This window comes from Dama dama, chromosome 18 (genome assembly GCF_033118175.1).
Source record: "Dama dama isolate Ldn47 chromosome 18, ASM3311817v1, whole genome shotgun sequence".
Taxonomy (NCBI): Eukaryota; Metazoa; Chordata; class Mammalia; order Artiodactyla; family Cervidae; genus Dama; species Dama dama.
This window is the reverse complement of record NC_083698.1, coordinates 46,590,633-46,615,592: the sequence shown is the minus strand read 5'-3', so window position 1 is coordinate 46,615,592 and position 24,960 is coordinate 46,590,633. Positions and strand designations below refer to the sequence as shown.

The 24,960-nt window shown below is 42.3% G+C and overlaps 1 protein-coding gene across 1 annotated transcript in view; it reads left to right on the top strand.

Moving 5' to 3' along the window:
* LAMB1 (laminin subunit beta 1) overlaps window positions 1–24,960 on the top strand; it is a 74,294-nt gene that overhangs the window by 390 nt on the left and 48,944 nt on the right. Inside the window, exons 3-9 of the mRNA XM_061165258.1 lie at window positions 1,019–1,194; window positions 4,075–4,210; window positions 7,545–7,618; window positions 15,915–16,103; window positions 16,194–16,257; window positions 21,017–21,219; window positions 23,887–24,007. Of these exons, the coding sequence (XP_061021241.1) occupies window positions 1,019–1,194; window positions 4,075–4,210; window positions 7,545–7,618; window positions 15,915–16,103; window positions 16,194–16,257; window positions 21,017–21,219; window positions 23,887–24,007 (963 nt within the window). The remainder of the gene's footprint in view (window positions 1–1,018; window positions 1,195–4,074; window positions 4,211–7,544; window positions 7,619–15,914; window positions 16,104–16,193; window positions 16,258–21,016; window positions 21,220–23,886; window positions 24,008–24,960) is intronic.

Here is a 24,960-nt window from a genome sequence, read left to right as displayed (position 1 = left end):
GGGTGGCGGAAGGGGTGGGCTTGGACTTGCAGGAAGAATAAACCAAACCGTTGGACTTAGCTTTGGGGGAAGCCTGTCGGGAGAGGGACTTGATAGAAATCTGCGTTGGGATTAAACGCCAGCGCCCTCGGTGGTGGCCGGGGACCGCATCCTGGGGTGTTTGTGCCCAGAGCTCCGGGTGCTCCCGCAGCTCCCGCTCTGGGCTTTGCATCTCCGGCCCTTTTTCGGTGGGTCTCTCCATATCTGGGGTCAGGCTTCATGGGGTAGTGGGCTAGCCGCGGAGGGCTCCTCAGAAGCCCATCCGGGAGAGTGGCTGAGCTGAGTGCACGCGTCATCCTGGGAACAAATTGGGGCCATGTGGCTTTAATTAACCATCGCTGTTTGTCCCCGGATGGCGCCAGAAACAGCTAGATCGGGAGCTTCCCTGGAATGACGAATCGCTGAAGCCAGTCCAAAGCCTCAGGGATTGACCACTCGTCCCTTGTTCGGGACAGTGGTGTTCCCCGCGAACCCCATGACCCGCCCCCCCCCCCCCCCCCGTCCCCGACGAAGCGTAGGCGACCTCCGAGTGTGTGGATACACATACACTCACGCGTCCCCACGCTTACCAATTTCCGCGCACACACATGCACTGTCACCCAAGGACGCACAGGCTACCGTGTGCAATCGAGTTCACATACAAGCGGGTGTGCGGCGTTTGGCCACCTGCCTCCCTGCGCCCGGGTCCAGGAACCTCGAAGTGACCGGAGCTGCTTCCCAGGGCTGATCAGGGTGGGCGCGACGGTAGGTGGGCTTCCCAGGAGTGATGCTCTCAGTTGCTGGACAAACCTGTATCTATTTCTTTCTGAATCATCCTCTCCACGTTCTGCCTTCCCGGCCTCACTCCATTGTGTCTCTTTCCTGTGTATCTGGCTTTTTCCCCCCCCCCAATCTACTCTGTCCCCGCCCCCTGCTTATTCTCTTTGCCTGGGCCGGCTCCCTGCTCGTGCCCTACGCTGTCCACCTGCCCCTTCCACAGCCCTGTGCGGAGTCGGAGTGAGCGCTCAAGAACCCGATTTCAGCTACGGCTGCGCGGAGGGCAGCTGCTACCCGGCCACAGGCGACCTTCTCATCGGCCGAGCGCAGAAGCTCTCGGTGACCTCGACCTGCGGGCTGCACAAACCCGAGCCTTACTGTATCGTCAGCCACCTCCAGGTGAGGGCAGAGAGAGGGCTCCGCGCACACCTCTTGCAGTCCCCACCGAAGGGGAAGGCCTAGGGGACCCCGTATCCTGCCGGCTATCCAGATAGGAAGCTCGGCAGCCAGGGAGTCCCGGGATTAGGCCGGTAGCTCACCCTTTTGCTTCATCTCAGTTTGCACAGTTGCATCCGCCAAACATTTCCTGCCGCCACTGTATAGAAAGGCAGAGCAGCAGACAGATCTTGGGGCCCCTGTCCCAAGCCCTGACCCAGGGTCTCCAAAAGCCCATGTTTTTTTGTTTTTGTTTGTTTGTTTTTCAGTCTTTCCCCTTTGGAAAATGTGTGTAAAAGGTGTTTTTTTCCTTTCCTTTTTTATATACTGAGTGGTGATCTTAGGTTTTCCCCAAGTCTTTCACTTGGATAAAGGGTATTCCAGCCCTAAGAAATACCTTGCAAGGTCACTCCAATCATGGAGAAAAGCACTCCAATGTTTTGCTCTCCTCATTTGGTGCTGCTCCCATCCACCTCCATTAGATATCAGGATCAGATGCTTGCTTTTTGAAAATGCCCTGGTTGCCATGGTACCCTGATAGAGGAGGACCAAAGTGAAATTTCAGAGTGTTTTCTGTTTCTAAAAGTGGATCCAGATCTTAGATTTCAAAGGTCACGTTTTTAATAAGACTAATCTTGAAAGAAGGTACAAAGCATAAACTACCCAGAATCAGAATCCATTTCCTTGATTTTTTTTTAAGAGACTGATATCTCTGGCCTCTAAAGCAAACATAAGAGTTTTTTCTCCTGTACAAGGCAAGTTCCAAGTCAATTGCTCTAAATTTGGTCACTCCCCCTACATGTAGATCTGCCCTTCAGGAGTGGGACAGAATATTGTGTGGTTTGCGTGCAGATGCCTTCAAATGGAGTCGCTTTTAAAAAACAGAAAGAGAGCCCATTCTGAAAACGTGATAAATTAAACCAAAGGAATGTGGTAAAGTGGATTCCACTTATTTGCTTCCAGGTTTATACAGAGACGTCTAGACTGCTTCCTCCTGATTAGAAGGGAGGCTATAATTACACTTTTTTAAAGTTCTGGTAATTGTTCTCTGGTATTAGTTTCCTTGACTACAAGTCACCAAAGGCAGTTGATGTTACCTTTTCTAACATTAGCATGTAAATTTCACCTAAAATATTATGCTAACATTTACCTCCAAGGTCAGGACATCCTGTAAATGAATCACCAGATCCTGAAAATGGCTTTGACCAGAATGAGAATTGGACTGTCTGTCTAAAAGCAAGTAGAGCCAACTCTCTAGTTTATATGATTAGCCACGAAATTGTGGGGTGCTCTTCGGATATCAGGACTTCCCAGTGGCTCAGTGGTAAAGAATCCTTCTGCAGTGCCAGAGACTCAGATTCGATCCCTGAGTCGGTAAGATCCTCTGGAGGAGGAAATGGCAACTCATGCCAGTATTCTTGCCTGGAAAATCCCATGGACAGAGAAACCCGGCAGACTATAGTCCATGGGGTTGCAAAGAGTCAGACACGACTGAGCACACATGGATGGATGCTATGTGTCAGATTCAGAGCCTAAAGAAAGGAACTGGGCATGTAATTCTTTCAAACACTGAGCAGGTATAAAACTTGAGGCAGGAATCAGAAGTATTGTGTCCAGGGTTACCCTGCATTCCTGACTTCTGGTTTCTGTTTTCTAGTTAGTATATCTTTCCAGTCTTAAAATCCCTTTGGGAGGAAGGTGATAACTAATAGCTAGCTAAATACATACAAATGTAGTATTGTCGGTTGATACTGTCCTTACAAGGATATCACCTTTGCTTAATGACTTGCTGACCGGAGGACCAGAGACATATTAATCCATCCTTCATTACCCAAACATTATTGACTGGAGTGTTTCAGTATTCACTTACATAACAAATTGCCAACCACAGGCATTACTTTCTGCAAAAATCCATAGGTGGATAATGTGTTAAATGTTTGTAAGATGTGTGTGGGGTCTCAACAGATTTCTGCCTCGGCATCATTTTCAGACTTAATGAGCATTGCATAAAAACTTGGGTAGAGAGCCCAGCCTCATGTGGAAAAGGGAACCATTAAGTGATGCTGCTGTTTACAGTTCACCATGATGGAGTACGAAGTAGACTCTTTTGGCTGTGACTCACATTTTTGGTAGAAGGAAAATGTTAAGCCAAAAGTTCAAAGCCATTCTAAAACTGAAAGTAGTGGTAGATTTTTCAGTTCAGGTCCTTGGCATTCTTTGACTTGGTCCCAGTTTTCAGTGCTCCCCACTTGACAGGACAGCCTGGTGTCCCCTCCCTGGGTTTTCTGAGCAGTTTGAGCTAGCCTGCACGCTGCTACCACAAATTCACTGTCAGGGCAGGGGAGAAGGTAAGAAGTCTTGATCTGTAGTTCCCAAAGCTTCTTAAATATATCTGACTAATACTTGGTTTCTGCCTTATATAGGTTTTGGAAAATCAGGCCAGTCGAATTGTTCTCCTTTTGTTTTCAGTTTGCTTTATGTCAGCAAAAATTCTCTAAAAACCTCCTCTGCATTTTGCCTCAAGAGTAAGCTTTTCCAGCTATTCATTGAGATTAAGGCTTAAGCCTAGAAATTTCATTTTGATTAAATTAATAGCTTGTGGAAACAATGCCTTCTTTTACTTTTGACCTTGAATTTGCAAGAGAAGAGGAAAATTTCAGGAGTATATCATACTCTGTTCAAAGTTAAAAAGTGAAAGACATGTGCTAGGTCATTTAAGTAATTTTGGCACATTCATTTTTCTTGAAGAAAGTAGGTTTGATTTTTGTATTGTGGGCTTGATTTTTGGTGTGCATGTGAGTGTGTGATTGCTTCCCAGACTTGTGATACTATCTTTGCTTTCAGGAGGACAAAAAATGCTTCATATGCAATTCACAAGATCCTTATCATGAAACCCTCAACCCTGACAGTCATCTCATTGAAAATGTGGTCACGACATTTGCTCCAAACCGCCTTAAGATCTGGTGGCAGTCCGAAAATGGTATGTGTGGTGTGGGAATAACTTCCATGGAGTGTGATTAGTTACCTGGAAAGTGTTTACAGGCTCCTGGGTGTTTGTAATTGCGATTGGTTTCTCTATCCTGGAATTATGGCCTTCAACAGATTTACTGCCCAGAGCACTGAATTCTCTTGGTAAAATCTGATCCCTTCTTCTTGAAGTATGCACTTCCTATAAGAAAGAAGTCTTTCATGCGAAACCAAAGGAGGATTTCGTAGTCTTCATCTAGAGGAGCCCTTGGGGACTGTGGCAATGTGCGGGGGCAGTCTGGGGAGGGCATGGGAAGGCTTTGCCCCACGCAGGCCGTCATCCTTCCACAAAACAGCCATCTTTCATTTTGATCAATCCCAAAAGAAAGGGCAAAATCAGCCACCTTCCTTCCGTCTAGAGAAAATTTAGCAATAGTACTATGAATACACACTAGACATAATTTCTCAGACACTCAACAAGGATAATGACCCTAAGTCAACTTTTCTAGTGAGTGTGTGAATCCAACCCTTTTTCCTTTCTTTGCCATTTGGGTTGGGATTTAATAAATTCATCCAATATGGTGTTACTATTGTGGTGCAACTAAGCTCAACTTAGTTTTGCATTTGTTTCCAAGTCAAATGCTGAAATTTGGGGACTAACAGTAGAGTTAATGTGTTTGCTGTTAATCATAAGTTACCTTTGTATCTTTTTTAAAAAAGCATTTATTAGAAAGGACTCAAAGAAGTGAATCTAAGCTTGGCCAGAGGAAGCCTGGGCACTGCTAGATCCCTTTATTATGTGCACTATGCCCAGGAAGCTTTGGGGTGCTTTGCACTTATTTATCAGTCTGTAAAGAGGAAGTGTTTTTTGCACCACAAGGCTTTCAAGATCCTAGTTCTCCACCAGGGATCAAACCTGGGCCCCCTGCAGCGGAAGCATGGAGTCCTAACTACTAGACCGCCAGGGGATTCCCAGGAGGAAGTCTCTTTGTAGACTTATTTCTAATTGATTATGAAATTATACATGCTTTCTAAAAGACTATTGATTTCTAGGGAAGGTTGATTATTCATTGGTAACCTTTGGGACTCCATTGGTTATCAACTTGATTGAGATAGACTAGATGTCAGAAGGCAGTTTATCAGTTAGAGCCTTGTTAATTCTTCATAGGAGGGTATCTGAGTTAAGAGTTCAGGGTAAAAGAGAAGTTTCTATAAATCTGCACTTGAGTCACAGGGGACTTGTGAAATAGCATAGATCTGATTACAAATGTGGGACCTATCTGACTGTCCACATTCTTCCAGTGAGACTGAAAGACAATTAGAAGGATGCCTTGGGAATTCCCCAGCAGTCCAGTGGTTAGGACTCCATGGTTTCACTGCTGATGGCACGGGGTTCAGTCCCTAGTCGAGGAACTAACATCCCTGCTAACTGGGTGCAGTGTGGTGCGGCCAAAAAAAAGACAGAAGGGTGCCTCAACATCAGTATCAAGTTCATAGACAGTAAAATAGTTCATCAAGCTCTGTAGTTCTTGAAGAGGGTTTTTCTTGGTTACGTCATGTGTTAATCAGTTTCCACAATTCTGAGTTTGTGGGACAAGAGAGGACAAAGGCCCGAAAGAAGGGATTTTCAAACCAAGGGGCTTGAGGGCTCTGTCACTGTTGTAAGAGATTAGATAGGATTAGATTGATGGAACTTAGTCTTCAGAAAGTCAGAAGGATTGTTACTGTCTCCTATCATCTCTCTGCTGTCTGATAGTTCACAGTTGAAGAGTTTCTTGATGAATGTGATTTTTATCTATTTTCTGTGTGTTTTATCCAAGTTGAGCTTTACATGATGCATTAAATTATCAGTGCTCAGACTCAAAACGGCTTGGAATGTGCAGCTGCTTTTAACTTAGCCCTGATGATGCTTTATTCCCTGACAGAAATCAAATACACCACAGAAGAATGATCTTGGTTCTTTTCTCCATGGATTTTTCTTCCCATATTTAAAAAAAAAACCTGTAGCACTTTATCAGGTTAGGTATCTAAAATGGAATGTGCTTTTCAAGCCCACATCGGCAGATACATTCTTATGTTACAGAACTGGTCCTAGTCTTGCTCTGACTTTACATTATTTCGTTATCTCTTCATTTTAAACAAACAGTGCAGGTACTTAAAAGCTTGGGAAGGGAGAGACAGATAGTTGCTTAGCTAACATGTTGCTCAGAAAGAAACTTCGAGAGTCGGTTTGTAATATGGCTCTTTTTCAGAAGTTAGATAAGGTTAGTTAGCATGATGATACTGTTTTTCTTTAACATTCCAACTAACTCATATCCGTTCCAGTGACTCCTTTCCCTCCCTCCCCCACCCCCACCCCCAATTGACTTGGCAGTTTTCCAGTGGGAGAGTTTATTTCAAAAGTCTTACTGATTTCCTGAAAATACACCAGCCTGTGACATGATTCATTCTGACACATTCCTGTCTTTCTGCATTTAAGACTTCTCTTGCTCCGGAAGCTGAACCCCCAAAAGCTCTCTGGAGCACAGGAAACATGGAAAGGTCTCCTTCACCAAACAGGCAGGCTCGAGGGCCCAGGGGATTGTGGAGGAGGTGCTGTCCATCCCTGGAATTCCAGTGGCCTTTTTAGCCTTTTAACGTGGGATGACTTGACCCCCAGGGCATAGTGCAAAGGCTCATTTGTTTGTTCAGGCTTTCCCCTGAAAGGGAAGATGTTAGTATTTGTTCTGGGGCAGTTTATTTATTTGACCCATTCTTTGTCTCTTTGGCATTGTTTCTCCATTGTGGCAATGCACCCAAGGGCTTCTCCATCAGGGATAGGTTTTTCTAAATTGGAGTGTAACTCACATTCATGGTGGACTCCTGTTTTCTTTGCTGCTGCATAGAAACAAAAAGGAATATTTGTGTTTCGACTGGATTGTGTCCCTGTGCCTCAGACTGCAGAGCTGAACCCCTACGGTCCACAGGAAATGCCCCCTCTCTTTTCCCCTTTGAGAGTCCCTTGGCTTAGAGAGTTGGAAAGACTTTTCAGTTTTTACTAAGCAAAGGATGTCTTTCTTGACAGCAACTAAAGGCATTCCGCCAGATGTCTTGTTCCAGGGAGCACATTCAATACGTTGAACTCCAGAATGATTTGTAACCAGCTGAAGAGTCATTCTGAGATGTGCTTTATCACCTCAATCAAGCCAGGGGGTTATTGTTATTATCTTATCTTCAGATTAAGGTGGACTGCAGAGAGAATTTCTATGAGGAGCATAAAGATAGTTGAAGAGAATAGACTCAATTGTTCACAGATGTTCTTGTTTACATCGCTATTTCCTTTTATCTTTTTAAAAATTATCCTATAGGTGTGGAGAATGTCACTATCCAACTGGATTTGGAAGCAGAATTTCATTTCACTCATCTCATCATGACCTTCAAGGTAAGGAATCCCTCCCTTTCTCACAAATGACACAATTGTGTAATTCCCCCTTTCAGAATGGATGGCTGTTGTGAGTTGGCCTAAATGGGAACCTAAACATTATTGTTGCTATAAATTAGGATAATTGAGCAGCTTTTAAACATGGGCATGGATAACTACACTTAATAGATACTCTATCTTTGTGGCAATAAGTAGAGAGAGCCACTGTTCTATGATTTGACTGTAAACTTTTAATTAGATATCTGTTAATTTCCCCATGGAGAGAGACAGCTTTGACTCACTCCCAAACCACGGTAAAACATCTGGAAAGTAAATCCCTCCTCCCTTGGGTTGATGTTTTAATGCTGACTTTGGTAACTGGAAGGGAAGTATGTTATCTTTAGTTTTCAAGGTTTTGCAAAATTTGTGGGAACGGTTTTACAGTTCTTTAAGAAATGTGCCTGCTTTCTTCAGTGTGGATTTTTTTCCCATCCTTTTTCTTTGAGAGATGTAAAATGACTCCAGGACTAAGGAATGGCTCTGTACAAAGTCTCTTTGTTTCTTCTTAAGCAGCTGCCTGGAAATGACAGGCTTCATATGGCTTAAAGTACATGTTGGTGCACACAAAACCCATAATTTACTTATTGCTTCTCAGATTAAAATCACTTTTGAGTCGTTTTCTATTGGGCATGGGGGCCTTGTCTCTACCCCTGCAGGTTTTAGAAAAGGTGCCCAGGGTAGATTTGATTTACCATGTGGGCTGGTAACCACTAAAGTCTTAACTTGTGTCCTCTACGTGAGCCTGGGAGGCCTAGGGTCAGGAGTAGGCATTGAGGTCTAGGAGATGTGACTAGGAGAGATGCTGGGCTACCTGTCCCCAGGCCTGGGTTCATCCCCTTGCTTCTCCCCAGGAACCCACTCTTGCTGCTTGGGGAAAGGGTAGGGTGAAGGTTTACACTGTGTCACCTGCTCCTATGAGGTGGGGGAGGACTTCCCCTAAACCATTTTGTCCCTTCATTGGCCATGAGCTCAACTTGGCAGTTAGAATTAAGGCTCAACCTCAGATGTGGCCTGCATCTTGTTGTTCAGTTGCTCAGTTGTGTCCGACTGTTTGCAACCCCATGGACTGTAGCCTACCAGGCTCCTCTGTCCATTGAATTTTCCAGGCAGGAATGCTGGAATGGGTTGCTGTGCCCTCCTTCGGGGGAATCTTCCCAGCCCAGGGATTGAACCTGTTTTTCCTGAATTGGCAGGTGGATTCTTTACCTCTAGTGCCACCTGGGAAGCCCAAGGGAAGAAGGTGTACTTGCAAATAACTTGATACAAGGCAAGATGTGCTCACTGCTATAGCAGAAGTTCAGGCAATGTCCATCAGCATGGAGGATGGGGAGATTCATTTTAGCCTGGAATAAAGGAGAAAGCTTTACAAGGAGAGGACTGTGACTGCGCTTGACCTGGGTCAGGAAGAGTCAGCAGGATTTTAGGAGGAAGAGGTAGAAGAAAAGGCCTTCTTGACAGAGGAAACAGGATGAGAGCAAATCCCCAGTGATGGGACAGTTTGGACAGAGTTTGTTCAGCACGTACTATGTAGACATGCCTTGAATGTCTACACTTGGGCCAGTGAGGGGAGCAACGGGAAGTAAGACTATAGCCAGAAGGAACTTGCTTCCTTCCTGAGGAGTGTGAACTTTGTAGGAGATGGGGAGCCATGGACAGGAAATGAGACCTGTGTTTCAGGAAATGAGGGAGCCAAGAGGAAAAGCAAAGGAGGGCCTGGGGCATGGAGAAGAGAAGGCATAGAGGCAGGAGGCTCTCAAGGTCCGCGGTAAGGGGGAGCTGACTTAGGCAGGGCTGTGGTTCTCAACTAGGAGGGAGCCACCTCCTGCAACTGGTGTCCTATCAGTCTGACGTGGAGAGCTTTTTCTAATCACACATCGCCCCTTGCCACCATACTCTGCTACCCTCTGCGACTGCTAACTTTGAGAGTCATTGCCCAGAGGAGGAGCCTCTGTTTGCTAAGGGAGTCAAAGGTTGAACCATGAACTGGAGAAATATTGGAAGCAGAACGGCAGAAGGCAGGGTTAGGAAAGGGATGAATCAAAGATTCCTGAGATGTCCAAGCTGGGGAACCTGGAGGCTGCTGATACCATTAAGAGTGGTGAGGACAGAAAGGGGGTGAGGATGAAGAGTGTGTTTATTCCTTTTTAAAATGTATTTTATTTAGCTATAGTTGATTTACAGTGTTATGCTATAAAACAAATGACACATATACATTTGTATGTGTATATACATATATATATATATTCTTTTTCATATTCTTTTCCATTATGGTTTATTACAGATTATTGAATATAGTTCCCAGTGCTATAGAATAGGACCTTATTTATTTGGGTAGCATTTCCCTTTTCCACTGGCACCTTCCTGACCCAGGGATCAAACCTGGGTCTTCTGCACTGCAGGCAGATTCTTTACCTCCTAAGCCACCAGGAAGTGTGACAGTGAAAGTGTTAGTCAGTTGTGTCTGACTCTTTGTGACCTCATGGACTATAGACTGCCAGGCTTCCCTGTCCATGGGATTCTCCAGGCAAGAATACTGGAGTGGGTTGCCATTCCCTTCTCCAGGGGATCTTCCCAACCCAGGGATCGAACCTGAGTCTCCTGCATTGCAGGCAGATTCTTTCCTGCCTGAGCCACCAGGGAAGCCCATGTAATAACTATATCTGCTAATCCCAAAGTCCCAATTTATCCCTCCCCTGCTTGTCCTTCCCCTTGGCATCCAAAAGTCTGTTCTCTATATCTGTGAGTCTGTTTCATAGAAACATTCATTTGTGTCATATTTTAAATTCCATACAGTAAGTCACCTATGTACCAATAAGTTCTGTTTGGAGAGTTTGTAGGTCCAGTTTATTTGTAAGACCAACAAAGTTAGCCTACGTACCCAACTAACACAATCAGCTGTGTAGTACTGTACTATAATTGGTTTATCATACTTCTCACACAAGTGATACGTAAAAAACAAGCCAACACAAAAAATAAAACAGTTTTTAATCTTATAATACTTTGGAAAGTACAGTAGTACAGTACGACAGTTGACATCTAGGGGCCAGCATCAAGAGAACAGCAAGAAGCATTACCAACTGGAGGAGGGAAAGGAGGTGAGAGATGGTAGAGCTAAAGGATCATCAACAAAGGAGACGGAAGGCAAGCTGGAATTTCACCCACACCTGATGTTGATGGCACAGGCTCTGGTTCCTTGCTGGATCCAATTCTGTCTACCCTCTTGAAGAAAAACGATCCAATGATGTCTGGGTAATAACATGTTCACATCTTTGAAAATTCAGAACTTGAAGGTTTGTATGTAGGGGACTTACTGTGTAAGTGATATCATATGGTATTTGTCTTTCTCTGTTTCACTTAGTATGATAATCTCTAGATCCATCTGTGTTGCTACAAATGGCATTATTTCATTCTTTTTATGGCTAAGCAGTATTCCATTATATATATGTACCACATCTTCTTTATCCATTCATCTGTAGACTAACATTTAGGTTGTCTCCATGTCTTACTTATTATAAATAGTGCTGGTGTGAACATCTTTTTGAATTATAGTCTGGATACATGCCCAGGCTTGGGACTGCTGGATTATATGAGAATATTTTCAGGGAGATAGGTGCTTACTAAGTGGATTGGACTTTCTTAGGCTTGCATAATCTAGTTAGCATATCAACAGTCTGTTTTTGTACATAGCCAGATGTTTCCAAGCTCACAGCTTTTTTATTTAGTATAAATTCAGAGACAGCTATGCAGCAGTGTGAGGCCTGAGAAGGTCAATGACTCAGCAAACAGCACAGAAAGACTTCCCTTCTGTAGGTAAAATGCATTGTCCTGGTTTCCAGCAGCTTCCTAACCTCACGGGAAATTGGCCTTTTGGGACTTGGAAGGTTCCAGAGGGGAGGAATAAGGAAGCACAGCCAGGACGGCTGTAAGGCTTCCTTGTGACATAGAGACATCAGGCTAGTCTCTCTCCAGGTGTCACCACCAAGGAGCTGTGTCCCGTGGGAGGGTTTGCCGTGGTTCAGTTCGTTACTGGGGTTTTATCCCCCTTATTTTAAAATTCTTAGCCTAATACTCTCTCAGGTTTAATATAAAGTATCATTTCCTTGTATTTCTAAATAGGTAAAAAATAAATTAAGCCTGAACAACTAGTAAATGTATAAGTCAAAGAATCTATCAAAATATGACTTTTCATTTCCTTATCCTTGTCTCCTTTTATCAGTGAGAAAGATCATCAAGATTATTAAGGAAGGTGCAAGATCTGGGCATGTGCTACTTTTCACTTTAGTTGTCACCCAGATTTTATTTTTGTTTATTTTTTTATGATCCTGTTCAAGTTCTTGGTCATCTTGGCCTGCAACATTTGATCTCTCTGAAAAAAAATTTTCATTTTTATATAATTTTTAAAGATCACTCTCCAGTAACAGTTATTACAAAATATTGGCTATATTCCCTGTAACCTATCTAACACCCAATAGTTTGTTGCTCCCAGTCCCCAACTCTATATTGCCCCTCCCCTGCTCCCTACCGGTAACGAGTTTGTTCTCTATAAGTCTAGCACTGGTTGGAATTCAGAAGTGTCTTTGTTCAGATTCTGTTTGCTGAGTCAGCTTCCCTTTCATTCATCACTGTTGAAGCATTTGCTTATTTTTAGTGTTCATTTTGTTTCATCTCATATTTCCAGTTGTCCCTGTTCACCACAACCTCCTAAATCTCTGTCCTGCTTGCTTCCAGAATTCTTGTCCTTTTCCTCCTTCTGACATCCATTTTTCAGGCTGCCTTTACACCAGTAACCAGAGAGGCAGAAAAGATCTTCATTCAGGCTGGGTTTGAAGCCTCTCTGCCAATAGCTGGTGAGTTAGGTGATCTCTCTGAGCCTTCATTTCCTCATCTGTCCGACAAATGTGTTGTGAAGGTGTGTTAGTGTGCTAGGACTGCCAATGCAAACTGCACAGACTGGGTGACTTAAACAACAGAAATGGATTTTCTCAGGGTTCTGGACGCATGTAGTCTGAGATGAAGGTGTCAGTAGAGTTGGTTTCTTCTGTGGCCTCTGTCTCTCCTTGGCTTTGTACATGACTGTCTTCTCCCTGTGTCTTTACCTCTGTACCTGTCTGTGTCCTAATATCTTCTTCTTTAAAGACATCAGTCATATGGGATTAGGGCCCACTCCAATCACCTCATTTTACTTTCAGTTCAGTTGCTCAGTCATGTCCGACTCTTTGTGACCCCATGGACTGCAGCACGCCAGGTCCATTACCAACTCCCAGAGTTTACTCAAATTCATGTCCATTGAGTAGGTGATGCCTTCCAACCATCTCATCCTCTGTCCTCCCCTTCTCCTCATGCCTTCAGTCTTTCCCAGCGTCAGGGTCTTTTCAAATGAGTCAGTTCTTCACATCAGGTGCCAGAGTATTGGAGTTTCAGCTTCAGCATCAGTCCTTCCAATGAATATTCAGGAATGATTTCCTTTAGGATAGACTGGTTGGATCTCCTTGCAGTCCAAAGGACTCTCAAGAGTCTGCTCCAACACCACAGTTCAAAAGCATCAATTCTTTGGTGCTCAGCTTTCTTTATATTCCAACTCTCACATCCATACATGACTACTGGAAAAACCATAGCTTTGACTAGATGGACCTTTGTTGGCAAAGTAGTATCTCTGCTTTTTAATACGGTGTCTAGGTTGATCATAGCTTCTCTTCCAAGGTGCAAGTGTCTTTTAATTTCATGGCTGCAGTCACCATCTGCAGTAATTTTGGAGCCCAAGAAAATAAAGTCTGTCACTGTTTCCACTGTTTCCCCATCTATTTGCCATGATTACCCTTTTAAAGACCCTTGTTATTGTTCACCGGCTATGTCCGACTTTTTGTGACCCCATGGACTGCAGCACTCCAGGCTTTCCTGTCCTCCACTATTTCCCAGAGTTTGCTCAAACTCATGTCCATAGAGTTGGTGATGCCATGCAACCATCTATCCTCTGTTGCCCCCTTCTCCTCTTGCCATCAATCTTTCCCAACATTAGGGTCTTTTCCACTGAGTTGGCTGTTCATATCAGGTGGCCAAAGTACTGGAGCTTTAGCATCAGTGCTTCCAGTGAATATGCAAGGTTGATTTCCTTTAGGATTGACTGGTTTGATCTCCTTGCTGTCCAAGGGACTCTCGAGAGTCTTCTCCTGTACCACAGTTTGAAAGCACCAATTCTTTGGTGCTTAGCCTTTTTTATAGTCTAACTCTCACATCCATACATGAATACTGGAAAAACCACAGCTTTGACTAGATGGACCTTTGTTGGTAAAGTGATGTCTATGCTTTTTAACATACTTTCTAGATTTGTCATAGCTTTTCTTCCAAGGAGCAAACGTCTTTTAATTTTGTGGCTGCACATACCATCTGGTGGTTTTTGGAGCCAGTGATTTTTGGAGCCAAAGCAAATAAAATCTGTCACGGTTTCCACTTTTCCCCCATTTATTTGCCATGAAATCATGGGACCTAATGCCATGATCTTAGTTTTTTGAATGCTGAGTTTTAAGCCAGCTTTTTACTCTCCTCTTTCACCCCCATCAAGAAGCTCTTTAGTTCCTCTTCACTTCCTGCCACTGGAGTGGTACAATCTGCATATCTGAGGTTGTTGATATTTCTCCCAGCAATTTTAATTCCAGCTTGTGAGTCATTCAGCCTGGCATTTGGCATGACGTACTCTGCATATAAGTTAAATAAGCAGGGTGACAATATACAGCCTTGACGTACTCCTTTTCTAATTTTGAACCAGTCCATTTTACCATGTTCAGTTCTAACTGTTGCTTCTTGATCTGCATACAGATTTCTCAGGAGACAGGTAAGGTGGTCTGGTATTCCCATCTTTTGAAGAATTTTCCACAATTGTGATCTACAAAAATCAAAGGCTTTAGCGTAGTTAATGAAGCAGAAGTAGATGTTTTTCTGGAATTCCCTTGCTTTCTCTATGATCAGATATTGGCAGTTTGATAAAGTCAAAGGCTTTAGCATAGTTAATGAAGCAGAAGTAGATGTTTTTCTGGAATTCCCTTGCTTTCTCTATGATCAGATATTGGCAGTTTGATCCTGGTTCCTATATCTTTTCTAAATCTAGCTTGTACATCTGGAATTTCTCTCTTCACATACTGCTGAAGCCTAGCTTGAAGGATTTTGAACATTATGTTGCTAACATGTGAAATGAACACAGTTGTACCGTAATTTGAACTTTCTTTGGCATTGCCTTTCTTTGAGATTGGAATGAAAACTGACCTTTTCCAGTCCTGTGGCCATTGCTGAGTTTTCCAAATTTGCTGGCATATTGCATGCAGCACTTTAACAGCATCATCTTTTAAGATTTTAAATAGCTTAGCTGGAATTCCATCACCTCCACTAGCTTTGTTCAGAGTAATATTTCCTAAGACCCACATGTCTTCACAGTCCAGGATGTCTAGCTCTAGGTGAGTGACCACACCTAGTAATGTTTCCAAAGTTCATCCATGTCATAGGAAGTATCTGAATTTCAGTTCTATTTATTGCCGAATAATAATAGTCCATTGCTTATGTGTATCACCTTTTGTATATCCATTATCCGTTAATGGACACTTGAGTGATTTCCACTTGTTGGTGATTATGAATAATGCTGCTCTAAATGTTTATGTATGAGAGTCATCTGAGTCCCTGCTTTCAGTTGCTTTAGGGTGTGTAGATAGAATTTCGGTGTTCTCCAGCTTCTTGAGTTAGTAATTGCTTCTCCTTGTTTTTCCAAAGCACACTGCATGTGACTCTACTATAAAGTGTGATGGATATTTTTGTAAATGTTTTCTACCCGTTCCTGGACCTTATTGGACGAGTTACAGCACTTAGACCATTGTCTGGTACTGAGTAGCTGTCATTACACATCTACTGAATGATTAAATGACGGCGTGAAGGAACAAGCAGTCAATCTCAGCTGTCACGTCCTGGGCATGGTGGCTCAATGCGCCAAAACTTGTCTGCACTAAGGCCTGTTTATAATCAGCTTCTAAAGAGAAACAGCTTACTAGTCTCTAATAGGGTGGGAGAAAGTGCAATATTTAGAGGCGAGACACTTTCCTGCAAGAAGAGGCTCCATGGAACAGCTTGAAGTATTTGAAATCCAGCCACAGTGAAATACCAACCACATGCAGTCAGGGTTTGTGGCATACAGTTGAGTGATATTTTCCTCTGGGATTTAAAAAAATATAGATAACCAATAAAAGCATGCAGTGAGTCTCTTCCACCCTGTCTTTAGACATTCCGTCCAGCTGCTATGCTGATAGAACGGTCGTCCGACTTTGGAAAAACCTGGGGTGTATACAGATACTTTGCCTATGACTGTGAGAGCTCATTTCCGGGCATTTCCACCGGCCCCATGAAGAAAGTCGACGATATAATTTGTGATTCCCGATATTCTGACATTGAGCCCTCAACAGAAGGAGAGGTCTGCTTATACTTTTTATTTTCCATGCTATTTACAAATCCAGTTTTTGATCGTAGCAAAAATACCAATTACTCTTATGTCTATTTTTAGGTGATATTTCGTGCTTTAGATCCTGCTTTCAGAATAGAAGATCCTTACAGTCCAAGGATACAGAGTAAGCCTGTTTTCGAATAAAAGCTTGGATGGAAAACCACGATCATGGGAGAAAGTTTACCCAGACCACTGCTACCCAGAATCTAAATACTCAGTGCTGAATCCACCCTCTTCATTTCCTTCTTTCTCTGCAGTGCTATACTAGAAGCTCTTGAAATTGGCAATAATCAAAGTCCTCACTGACGGGAACATATTTTGATAAGAGTAAAAGGTTGCTGTCATAAGTCCTCAAACCATTATGCTGGTCATGTAATACCTTATTTGCTTGTTTGTTATATATATGTGTATGTGTATATAAAAATAACGTACGTGTGCTAAGTTCCTTCAGTTGGGTCCGACTCCTTGCAGCCCTGTGGACTCTAACCCACCAGGCTCCTCTGTCCATGGGATTCTCCAGACAAGAATACTGGAGTGGATTGCCATGCCCTCTTCCAGGGAACCTTCCCGACTCAGGGATCAAACCCAAAGCTCTCAAGTTCTCCTGAATTGGCAGGCGGGTTCTTTACCACTAGCACCAACTGGAAAATCATATATGATATGTGTGTGTGTGTGTGTGATACATTAATATATATCCTATATATTATGTGTATCGATATATAATTATGTATATGTATAATTAAGGCTTCCTTGATGACTCACCTGGTAAACAGTCTGCCTACTAATGTAGGGACACAAGAGATGTGGGTTCAGTCCCTGGGTTGGGAAGAGATCCTGGAGAAGGAAATGGCAACCTGCTCCAGTATTCTTGCCTAGAAAATTCCATGGACAGAGGAGCCCATGGGTTTGCAAAGAGTCAGACATGACAGAGCTCACATGCATAATTAAGGTACAGCTTAGCTTCCCTGGCAGATCAGTCGGTAAAGAGTCTGCCTGCAATGCAGGAGACCTGGGTTCAAACCCTGGGTTGGGAAAATCCCCTGGAGAAGGGAATGGCAACCCACTCCAGTATTCTTGCCTGGAGAATCCCATGGACAGAAGAGCCTAATGGGCCATATTCCACAGGGTTGCAAAGAATTGAACACGACTGAGTGACTTTCACTTTCATTTTTAGGGTGTTGCTAACAAAGTGTCCCCCAAAATGTAGCATCTCAAACAAAAAAGTTTACTTCTCTCTTACAGAATCACCCAGAGGGATTTTCAAATAAAGTACTGTTCGCTTGTCACAAGCAAGCAGTCTTACCAGATAAAATACAGGCTGAAACCCTGTTCAATATGAATTTTCAGATAAATGATAAATTATTTTTTAGCATAACTACATCCCATGTAATATTTGTGATTAGTATGAGCATATTTCATGCAATATTTGTGGGTGAGGATAGCCATGTCTCATGTGGTATTTGGGACATATTTATACCAAAATGATTAGATGTTTATCTGAAATTCAAAGGTAACTGAGCACCTTGTATTTTTATTGCTAAATCTGGCACTTGTAGCCATTAGATCACCCAGGTTCCCAAGTTCCTTCTGGCTTATAGTCTGTGTCCACGTGGTCAGACCTGGAAAAACCCCACCTTGTCCTTGTACCAACCTGCAAGAGGAGACAAGTAAAAGTCAAGTGGCTTAGAAGCCATACGTCACATCCGTTCACACGCCATTGGCCAAAGCAGTCCCCTGGCTACGCTTCAGGAGATGCTGGGAAACCTCTCTAACCAGTGGCTGTATGTGTTCTCAAACTCTTGGCCAGGGCTCTTATTGTCAGAGGAAGAAGAAAAGAAAGAATCCTGGGGGAGATCATAGGTCTCAACCTTGCTCAATATGCTCAATGAGGGTTGTAGTTCCATTTTCCAGATGAGTCAGCTGAGGCTCAGAGGGTTGGACTAACATGCATAAAGTGAGTTGGCTATTTAATGTCAGATCCTAAGTGTTCTTGTTATGACTCTCAGTTCAGAGGGCTTTCCGTCGTTCAGGAACCATGCTTATGTCTTCACAAAAAGTACATTTTGATCTTCTTGCGAGGCAGAATGTGCACTAATTAAAAGAATGGGCTTTGGAATCCAACAGAGCTGGGCTTAAGTTCTAGCTCCAGTGTATTCTGTGATCTTAGGCAAGGAATTTATTTAAAACTTTTCTTAGTCTTTATTTTTTCATCTGTAAGTGGAGATAGTCATATTGACCTTATGGTTGTTGTGGAAGGAAAATGAGTTAATATATATAAATGACTCACCAAAGTGCCTGACACATAGGAAGTGCTGGATCCGTGAAGTTGCTGCCACTCTTGGCGTTGTTGCTGCCTTCAGCTGTCACTCAGACCTTTTCTAGACTGGGTCCCACACCTCAGAGTTAAGGTGAGGCTCCCTCTCTCCAGTTGCTGAGGTGCAGTCAATTGAGTGGAGGTGGGCCAGGGTCTTGCTGGTCTTCCCCTAATTTGAACCCATGGCACACACACACACACCCTTACCCCCCAGCTCACAGCATGAAAGAGTAGAACTGAAGGACTCCAGGGAAGATTGCCAAAAAAGTACCATTTCCCCGCTTAAATTAATTTTACAAGTGGCCCAGATCATCTCTAGTCCAGAATTTATTCATCCTATTGTCAAACACATTTTTTACGATTTTAAATTTTATTTTAAAAACATTTTTATTGGAGTACAGTTGGTTTACCGTGTTGTATTAGTTTCAGATGTACAGCAAAGTGTTTCAGCTATACATGTATTCATTATTTTCCAGATTGTTTTCTCATAGGTTATCCCGGAATATTGAGCAGAGCTCCTCCTGCCATATACCATAAGTTCTTGTTGGTTATCCATCTTATATACAGCAGTGTGTGTACGTTCCTCCCAAGCTCCTGATTGATCTCTCCTTCCCCCCACCCCTGCCCTGCCAGGTTTCCCTTTGCTAACCAGAAGTTTGTTTTCAAAATCTGTAAATCTTTCTGTTTTGTAAATAAGTTCATTTGTATCATTTTTTAAAATTAGGTTCCACATATGAGCGATATCCTATGATATTTGTCCTTCTCTGTCTGGCTTCACGTAGTATATCAAATATTTAATGGCACGTTCAGCTTTGTGTCATTTCTAAGTGTGCTCTGGGAGACCTGTGCTCCCTGCTCTCAAAAGTTGCAAGAAGTGTCTGCACAAGTTCCTTGACCAACACCTCCTGGGTCTCTCAAAGGACTCTAAGTTTGTTCCTTTTGGGTGATACTTGTTTTACTTCCGTTAGAATTCTGTTGTGTTTGGCCGTTCAGTGGCATCAGAAAATCTATTTCTATATCAAACAAGCATCCATTGTAACAGATCACGCTTTGGATTTACTTTGTGATCAAGGGAACAATATCTCTTTAGCTGTCCCTATTGTTTGAGTCCTCTGAGACTCACTTCAAAAGTGATTGTGCCTCTTAAGACAGCAGTCAATTTGAGGCTTAGATGTGGTTAAATACGGCAGGAGAGCTCGAAGGGAGCACAGTTGCTCTTCTGAGGACTTCCAGAGATCAGCTCAAGGGTTTCTAAATACTCCAGCTGCTCTTCGAGTTTGTTTTTTGGCCTCTTGTCAATAGGCACTTGTGCTCATTCTGTGCAGGAGAAAATGCTGGCATTCAGAAATTCCATTCAGCAAAGTAGTACCACAATTTCTCTGTTTAGTTTTTGATTTTACAAAGAGCCTAAGTTGAATGCATGGCCTCATAGGCTTTCTCTTTCAACCCACAGCTATTTCTATAGTCTTCATTGTATGCTGTGCATATGTTGTAAGTATTTAAAATTGTATCTAGGCTTTGAAAGTATCTGATGTATTGGGCTAATGCCCCATTGTCCTGTGTTGTAAATTGTAAGAATCCATCAACAGAAATGAAAGGAAAGCTTAGAAGCAGTTTCAGGCTATGGAGCTAAAAGGGGAGGGCAGGTAGACTGTTTAGTAATTAATGTTTAGCAACTTAGTGATTAATGAAAGTACTGATGGAGAAGGCTATATGACTGTTAGTTTATCAAGTTACTAGAGAATGTCATTGACGGCCCCGCTTCTGTAATAAGCATTGGTCTATAAACCTAGGAAAAGGAAGGAAAGTTCAAATAAGAGACATTTCTCTACAAGAATCTCTATTTAGGAAAGCAATCTGCCCCAACATCCCAACTAAACTCCTTTATCTTCATGCTACTGTATTATATTGGTAAATTGTATTGTAAAACAAGGACCAAAAAAGTTGTAGGTTGTAATGGTGATTCAAAACTTGTTTGAGATAGTCAGTCCCTTGATTATGGTTATCCTATCATGTCAAATTGATTTTAGTAACTTGTGTTTCATTTGATTGGTGGGAAATTTCAGGTAGCATTTTTTCCTCCAGAAATAAACACAAACATGTTTTCTATCTTACAATAATAATGACAGTTAGGGTGCTTTGATAAATTCTTTCCCACCTAAATGGAATTTTCTGATTTTGAGACTAACACTAATTGCTGTGGGAACCAGATGGTATTGCAGTAGTTTAGATTACTGTGTGCCAGTGACTTCTGGCAAGCATGCAACTGCATTCTTAAATTTCTCTACTTTCACACTTCTTTCTACAACATCAGTCTGCCAACAAATCCATCATAGAATAGATGTTCTTGTTAAATGGTGATGAGAAGGGAGTAACCTTTCTTCCAGAGACCTTCACTTTAGGGTAAACTTTGTTATTACATGCATCTAGATCATGAAAGGGAAGTAAACTTTACATAAGCTATTTTTATTTGTCATGTGTTTCTATAAAGAAGAAAGGTGTTGTCTTAATTGCAAACAAGGTCTTGCTTCTTTGATCATACTTTTCATCTTCTTGGTGACCTTCGTAGATCTCTTAAAAATTACCAACTTGAGGATCAAGTTTGTGAAACTACATACTTTGGGAGATAACCTTTTGGATTCCAGAATGGAAATCAGAGAAAAGTATTATTACGCGGTTTACGATATGGTGGTTCGAGGAAACTGCTTCTGCTATGGCCACGCCAGCGAGTGTGCCCCTGTGGACGGAGTCAATGAAGAAGTAGAAGGAATGGTAAGTACATGCTCCAGGCAGCCTTCTCCTTTGTACAGATGATTCTTTTTTTTTTTTTTTTGTACAGATGATTCTTAAAAGCAAATTGAAGCTAGTCTTAGTGTAAGCCTTTTTATTTTGAGTTTTATTTGTCCAGACTTCCCTTTAAATTTAATAGCCTTTTGTACCATTCCAGTGGTTAATTTTTTTCATTTCCTGTTTGCTGATTTTCTTGGACTGCAAGAATGTAAGGACTACTCGTTTCACAAACACTGAATTCATTTTTGAAAATTGCGACTGCAGGCTGCCTCTATAGTAGACATTTTATACAACAAGGATTAAAAACTTTTCTCAACTGACAGTCCCATCTTCCTTTACTTGAGGGAAGATTAAAAACCACAAGCATTCCAGCCTTCATGCCAGAAAACATAAATTGACACCAGCCCAGAGAAACTGGAAATTTGAACCTAGAACCATGGGATACCATTTAGGAGTCAAATGGACTTTGCATCTTGATCTTCTAGTTTCATTCTTTTCCCACTTTTATGTTGTGTTTTCAAATTTTTAAAATTAGTTTTAATCAGCATTTACTTGCTTTTCAATGTCCTACTGTGCAGCAAAGTGCATCGACTATATGTATATATGTATACACGTGCGTGTGTGCTAAGGTGTTTCAGTTGTGGCAGATTCTCTGTGACCCCGTGTGGTCCTCTGTCTGTGGAATTCTCTAGGCAAGAATCCTAGAATGGGTTGGTATGCCCTCCGTGTGTGTGTGTGTATGTATATATATATATATATATATATCCCCTCTTTTTTGGATTTCCTTCGCACTTTGGTCGCCACAGCAGTGGGTAGAGTTGCCTATGCTGTACAGAAGGTTCTCCTTAGTTATCTGTTCTATACATAGTATCAATTGTGTATATATATCAATCCCAAACTCCCAGTTCATCCTACCACTCCTCCTTGGTGTCCATAGCTTTGTTCTCTGCCTCTGTTTTTGTTTTGAAAATAAGATTATCTATACTATTTTTCTGGAGTCCACATATATGCATTAATATATGATAATTGTTTTTCTCTGTGTTTTCAAATTATGTAATTTTAAAAGGGGAGACTTGGATACTTGCCAGATGGATAAAGTTAGGGTGTTTTCCCAGTTTCTAAATGAATTGACAATTCCTGTTAGAAGAGACCAGAGTTTCAGTCTTTTGCCAAAGGGCCTTGAGTAAGTATGTGGCAAATGGAAATTCACACCTCGCTCTCCTGACTGTGCCCCGGGGCCTCCACTGGACCATGGGCCTCACTTCTGGATGAAAGGTGTGCCTTGCTTAGTTGCTGTTGACCTTTTCAAAGAGTGTTAGTCCTCACCTAAGAAGGTGAAGATGCAGGATTGAGTGTGTTCAATTGTCTAAAACTCCTGCTTTCCTTTTCCTCCAGTTAGCACCTTTACTGCACAGAGAAAGTTGAATTTTTAACAGAGCCTAAAGGGAGAATAGGTCCTTCTGATCTTATTGTTCCATCTTACAGAGAATGCCAGGTAGATAATTACTTCTCAGGGTAACAAATCCTGTGTGTAGCTAACCTCTTATAGTCCTGGGTACATTGTACTCTTGATTCAGATGCTATAGAATCTTGTGGTATGGGATTTGGGACTGTTTTTCAGTCTGTGCGAAACCACCTTGTAATCAGAGGATTTTAGTCTTCTGCTAATTGTACGCCTGTCAAGGTGGGTTCAGGGTAGACCTGTCTGTCCTGTTTCTGAATTCCATTCAGTAAAAACTAGTGTTAGGTGAGGGATGGGCATATGTGCATATTTGCTGGGTGAGAAGAATTGATTTATCGTTGATGTGCCTCAGGGGCTCGAGTGTGACAGGTGGTGTGTGCAAAAGACCACATGTGGGCCCTTCCTCAAGCAAAATATTCTGCTTCTTTTTCTGACATTTTATATTATTTTTCCTTGAAAATGTAAATGTGGCAACTGATTAATGCTTAAAATCTCATTTTGGGTTGAAAAAATGTTTTTTAAGTGCTGAGCCAGAAGTCAAAAACCAAGCAAAGCAAGCAGAGAAACCCTGTCTTTTGTATGCTATGGGGTAAAGGTTGCAGAAAATTGAGTTGGTCCCCAGTGATGTGTACACATTTAGTTCTGCATTATAACTTTTGTTGATTTCTATTATAATAGTTTTTTTAAAACTTAAAAAAGATTTTTAAATGGCTAATTTTGCTCTTCTGTGCTTTTCTAGATCAATACTTCAATAAAAATATTTATTGAGTACCTATTATACAGTAGAAAGTGTTCCTAGAGATGGCAATTAAAGCCATCAAGACAGGACTCACAGTGGGAAGGGACAACATAAAAACAAAGCAGGACTTTCCCTGGTTGTTCAGTGGTTACGACTCCATTCTTTCGCTGCAGGGGACATGGGTTTGGTCCCTAGTCTGGAAACTAAGATTCCGCATGCCTCATGCAGTCAAAAAATAAGGGGAAAAAAATTAAAACTGAAAAAGAAAATTAGAAAATAAAAACAAAGAAACCCTCATTGTAGTGAGGTAGAGATGAGTATGAAAAAGTTGTGATATTTATGATTTTTATGATTATTTATGATATTTATATTTTCCACTGCTTGTGGGGAAGGTCTGGCCATTAGTATATCTCTTACTTGGCTCTTTCCTGTTTTTGTAACTTTCAAGGTTCACGGACACTGCATGTGCAGGCATAACACCAAAGGCTTAAACTGTGAACAGTGCATGGATTTCTACCATGATTTACCTTGGAGACCCGCTGAAGGTCGAAACAGCAATGCCTGTAAAAGTAAGTCTCAGGCAGGGAATTCCCTGGTGGTCCAGTGGTTATAACAAACTCCAAGCTTTCACTGCCAAGGGTGGTGAAAGTCCCTGGTTGGGAAACAAGTCCTGCAAGATATGTAGCGGTACCAAAACAACAAGCAAAAAAGAAGTAAGTCTTAGGCAAAGGGATGTTTTGAATCAATTCAGACCCCAGTATCCATTTTCTGAGTAGAGGTGCTATAATAGTACACTATTTTGCAAAAGGAAGAAAAGATACTACCCTTTTCCCAGCCTCACCCTAATACTCCTAGGAAGTCATTATCCACTCAAATTAGTCAATTAGCATTTATTAAGCAGCACCTATGTGTTTGGCAGACGTTGTGTGCCACCTCTAACATTGCACTTTTTTAAAGGCCAGATGACTGTGAGAGAAAACTGAATGAAAACGATGGCAGGGTGGATCCATGAGGTCTGAGAGAGATGGGGTACTTGCCAGCCTTGTTCTGTGCCAGCCCAGGTGCAGCCTGTGGCCTCCTTCCATCCATCAATCCACCGTCCCTCCTGGTGCTATTCTCCGGGCAGAGGGGAAGTTTGAAAACCACTACCCTCCCCACCTCACACAGAGATTCTGATAGATGATCATCCCTGCAAGCGTGCCTGCCTCTGACCCCACTGAAGACAGTTCTAGGAGCTCAGAAACCAGTGAGGGCTGGAGTGGTCAAAGTTTTTGTTAGTAAGGACAACCAGCTGGGCCCTAGCAAATAGTTATGATTGTTTAGATAAAGAGAAGAAAGCAGGGGCAAGGTGGAAGGGAGTTCAGATAAGGAGAATACAAAACACAAGGCTCCAAGGACATTCTCATGATACCGTATTTTAATTCATGATTCCAGGGTTTAATTAAGCCAATGCACCCAAGGCAGGATGACACAGTCTCTCCCCTTAGGATGGGTAAGACCAGTTGTAGAGCCCTTTGAGAAC